The 5000-nt window shown below is 39.8% G+C and overlaps 1 protein-coding gene across 1 annotated transcript in view; it reads left to right on the top strand.

The window, feature by feature from the left end:
- The window catches only part of LOC113812896 (trichohyalin), a gene marked incomplete in the record, with an annotated part of 175576 nt that overhangs the window by 148765 nt on the left and 21811 nt on the right, over positions 1 to 5000 (top strand). Inside the window, 1 exon segment of the mRNA XM_070136129.1 lies at positions 61 to 162. Coding sequence (XP_069992230.1) covers positions 61 to 162 — 102 coding nt within the window.

The raw sequence follows: 5000 nt of genomic DNA, 5'->3' as shown, positions 1-5000 counted from the left end.
CCCCCAACTCACGCCCACATCCTGCTGAACCGCCTCCTCGGACGCCCCTACCCCCCCCAGGAGAGGATTAAGACAGTGAGAAACATGGTCGAGTCCGAGCTGGCCGATTCGATCACCAAGGTCGCCGAGGAGAGAAGAATCGCCGACGAGCAGATGTGCGAGGTGAGTGTCTGTTTAGTTTTTTTTTTTTTGGATGGGTGTCTTTTTTTTTTTTTTTGATGGGGGGGGGGATGGGGATGAAAAATGGTGTGTTTGTGTGTGTGTTGTTGTTTTTTTGGGGGTCGTTTTTTTTGTCGTTTTGGTTCGTGTCGTGTAGATTTTTTGGTTGTTTTTTGGTTCGTGTCCGTGTAATTTTTTGTCGTTTTTGTCCGTTTTTTGTCGTTTTTGTTCGTGTCGTGTAGTATTTTGGGTCGTTTTTTGTTCGTGTCCGTTTTTTTGTTGTTCGTTTTTGTTCGGGTTCGTGGTCGTGTCGTTTCCATGTGTTCTTGTGTTGTGTCGTTTGCATGGTCTTGTGCGTGTGTCGTGTCGTCTATGTGTCATGTCGAGTCGTATTTCAAAGCATGGGCATGTGTGGTGTGGTGTTTTTTTTCGTTTTGTTTTGTTTTATTTTGCAGAAGGAGAAAATAGAAAACGCTCGTTGTGGTTGAATGTTTTTTTTTCCGTTTTCCACATTTCAAAATATTTTTTCTCGTTTTTGTTTGTTTGTTTGTAAGGTGAGGCATAAGGAATCTGATTTTAGCTTGTTTAGTAAATAGATAATATATGTATACGCGTTATCGTATATATATATATATATATATATATATATATATATATATATATATATATATATATATATACATCTATTTATTTATTTATATACATTTATTTATTTATATAGGTACATATACATATTCTTATTCTTGGTTTACTTTAATTTCTTTATTTCTATTTCTATATCTAATTGCAATTGGAACTTCAGATTCCTTATGCTCACGAGATTAAACAAGAGAGATAACAAGTGAAAAGAAATACATAAACAAATAAATCAAAGTAAGAAATAATTAGTCTTAATCTTTAATTGATATTATTATTATTTTTTTATTTGTTATAATCATTGTGATAATCTAAGATAGAAGTCAAGAAGGAAGTTATTTTTATTTGTTATTTCTCTAAAAATACTTCTATGAATCCCATTTATTTTGAGTTATTTATTTAATTGAGAAGTTACACACTAAAATTATATATTACTTTGAAGCTTTGCCTTTTAAAATTCACTTCACAAATCTTTCGGTTTATCCTTCGTTCTAAAGTATGTTTTAAATATTCAATTAAACAAGATTATTGCTTTGAACAAATATTGAGATAAAAGATTAAATTATAGAAGGAAGACAGAAAGAAAAATGAGAGAAAAGAAAGCGGATATCAAATTGATATTAAGAATATTCGAAATCAAGAATACTTTGATAATTACTCGACATGTTTCGATTGCTTTAGAATAAAGAATAAATGCTTTATTATGATCCAAATTAGTATCGAAAACAATAATAATAATAAAAAGAATATAAAGCAATAGTTTATTCACAAGACAAAATAATTAATTCTAAAATCAACCTATTACATAACTAGAAATAATTAATGAAATCTTGATTACTTTTAGACAAAATGACAGATACTTTAAAAAGTTTTATTAATAAGTTCTCGCGTAGAATAAGGACTTTTTTTTTAATCAAGTCGTAAATGAAGAGAAATTATTTAAAGTAAAAGTTTTAAAACTTTTAAAGTAAAATTTTTTAAATTTTCTTTGAAATCTAGGAGTAATAGTAATAAAAATCCTCAAGATATCAGTTAATGGACATTTTGCGATATTCTAAACACACCAACAAAACGAAAATAAGAGGACCGAAAGAAGAATAAGAAATAAAGAGAAATAAAAAAGAATGATAAGATAAGAACAAAGCAAGTCATGAATAGAAGGAAATTGATAAAGTTGGAAAATAGTGAAGTTGACCGAAAAAGTACGTATCTCTTCAGGTGATCCCACACGAAAGAAAGAAAGAAACATCTACCTTCACCTTTCTGTCTCTCTGTCTCTCTCTCTCTCTCTCTCTCTCTCTCTCTCTCTCTCTCTCTCTCTCTCTCTCTCTCTCTCTCTCTCTCTCTCTCTCTCTCTCTCTCTCTCTCTCTCTCTCTTTCTCTCTCTCTCTCTCTCTCTCTCCCTCTCTCTTTTTTCATCACTCCCCCTCTTTCTTACCTGAAATTATCTCTGATTTAATACCTCTCCCCCTTCTTTTCCCTTCCTTCTCGCTCGCCAGATCATTAGCCTAGTACACCTTGTCACTAATTTGTTATTTAATTTAAACAAATAACATGGTTTTACACACACATTCCCTCTCCATCTTAATGTGTCTGTCTGGGCTTTTTTCTCGATAGTTTAGAGCGAAATAGATTAGTTAATTCGTGTTCTGTGTCGTTTATAAGTGTTTATTTGTGTCTACGTTCTTTTAGAGATAGATTTTGATATATTTTTTTAGTTGTTATTATTTTTTTATATATAAGGGTCATTCATTTTGATATGGTTGTGATAAGTATTTCTGTGATGTATGTATCATTTTTGGATTTTTTTCTCTCCCTCAAAATTTATCGAATTAATTATTGTTGATAGGAAATTGAATTCGCCCCCCCCCTGACCTTTAAGATTTTTTGGAAAATTCAAAGCCAAATGAACATAGAGCGAGACAAACAGACAGAGAAAGAAACAGACAGAGAGATAAACAGAGCGACAAACAGACAGAGAAATAGACAGAGCAACAGATAGACAGAGAGAGAAACAGACAGAGAGACAAACAGACAGAGAGGGAAACAGACATAGAGACAAATAGACAGAGAGACAAACAGACAGAGAGAGAAACAGACAGAGAGACAAACAGACAGAGAGATAAACAGACAGATAGGAAACAGACAGACGGTCAGACAGAGAGATAAACAGAAACAGACCAGTCAGTCAGAAAGACAAACAGGCAGACAGACAGGGAGACAGATAGACAAACACACAAAAAGACAGAGGCAGAGACAGAGCCAGAGATAGAGACAGAAACATAAATAGAGATAGAGAGAGACAGAAACATAGATAGAGATAGAGACAGAGAACAGAGACAGATAAAGATAAATATAGACAAAAACAGAGACAGAGAAAGAGATAGAGATAAAGATAGAGACAGAAACATAGATAGAGATAGAGACAGAGACATAAATTGAGATAGAGACAGACAGAAACATAGATAGAGATAGAGACAGATAACAGAGACAGAGAAAGAGATGGATATAGAGATAGAGACAAAGACAGAAACATAGAGATAGAGACAGAAACATAGATAGAGACAGAGAACAGAGACATAGATAGAAATAGACACAGAGACAGACAGAGACAGAGACACAGACAGACAAATCAGCTCACAGGATACAAGGGGATTAGCCACGCCCATTTCTGGTCCTTGTATACTCGTCCCATTTCCCCTCGATATCTGGCGGCACTTTTAAATGGTCCTTGTGAGGGTATGTTCTCCCTGATCTCCCCTCCCCCTTCCCCTGTCCCCTCCCCTTCCCTTCTCCCCTCCCTTGGCCTGCAAAATTCCCCTCTTTATCTACCGCTTGCTTGCTTCCTTTCTCTTGTCTCTCCTTATTCCTCTCGCTTGATTGTCTCATCTTTTTCTATCGCTTGCTTGCTTCCTTTCTCTTTTCTCTCCTTATTCCTCTCGCTCGATTGTCTCATTCCCCTAATTTCCCCTCGCCTGTCTGGTTCGCTTTCCCTCATTCCCCGTGCTTGCCTGGTTCCCCTTTCCCTTTCTCTTATCCCCCTCTTCTCGCTTGCCAACTGCCCCTTGCCCCTTACCCCCTTTATTTCACCTCACACCTGCTTGTCTCCCTTTCCCCCCTCCCCTCATTTGCTTCGTCCTTGCCCTTTCTCTCTCCTCCTCCCTCGCTTGCCCTCTACAACTCCCTTTTCCTTCCCCCAGCCCTAGCCTGCTTGGTTCCCTTCCCGTTTCCCCTTCTTTCTCTCTCCTTCTCTTTTCTCTCTCTCTCTCCTCTCTCTCTTTCTCTCTCTCCTTTCCCTTTCTTCCTCTTCTTCCCTCTACTCTCGTTGCCCTTGATTTTTTTCTCTCTCCTCTTCCCTCTCTCTCTCTCTCCTCCTTCCCTTTCTCTCCCCTCTCTCCCCTCCCTCTCACCTACTCCCCCCCTTCCCCTCTCTCCCCTCCCTCTCCCATCCCCTCCTCCTCTCCCTCTCCCCCTCCCCTTCCCCTCTCCCTCCCCTACTCCTTCCCTCCTTCCTCCTTTCTCCCTCCCCCATCCCCTCCTCCTTCTCCTTCCCCCTTTCTCCTTCTCTCTCTACCACCTCCTCTCCTTTCTCCCTCCCCCTCCCCCTCCCCTCTCTCCTCCCTCCTCCCCTCTCTCCCCTCCCCTCCCCTCTCTCCCCTCCCTCCCCTCCTCCCTCCTCCTTTCTCCCTCCCCCATCCCTCCTCCTCCCCTCCCCTCCCCCTTCCCTCCATCCTTCCTCTCTCCCCTCCTCCTTCCCTCCATCCTTCCGATAGGCCTTAAGCGCTTTAAATCGAGGCCTCCTTGGCTTCCCCTTCCCCCTCTCCTCATCCTGGCTTAGGCCTATGGGGCAAAAGGTAATCCTGTTTGAGAGTCCTATAACTTGCCCTTTAAATTGCCTTCGATCCACTCCCTGCTTCCCGTCTCTTTCTTCTTTTTATTCTCTTTTCTTCTTCTTCTTCTTCTCTGTTTTTTTCTTGCTTTTACTTCCCCCTTGTACTTTGTTTCCCCCTCTTATTCTTCTTTTTCCCTTATCCTTATCTATATCTCCTCCTCTTCTTCCTCTCTCTCCTCCTCCTCATCCTCCCTTATCCTCATTTATATCTCCTCCTCCATCCTCTTCCTCCTTATTTGGCCTCCCCTCTTCCTCCTCATCCTTCTTTATCCCTCCTGCTCCAACTCCCCCCAGGTCCTCCTCCCCTCCTCCC

The sequence above is a fragment of the Penaeus vannamei genome, chromosome 21 (assembly GCF_042767895.1).
Source record: "Penaeus vannamei isolate JL-2024 chromosome 21, ASM4276789v1, whole genome shotgun sequence".
NCBI lineage: Eukaryota > Metazoa > Arthropoda > Malacostraca > Decapoda > Penaeidae > Penaeus > Penaeus vannamei.
This window is presented reverse-complemented; position numbering and strand designations above follow the sequence as displayed.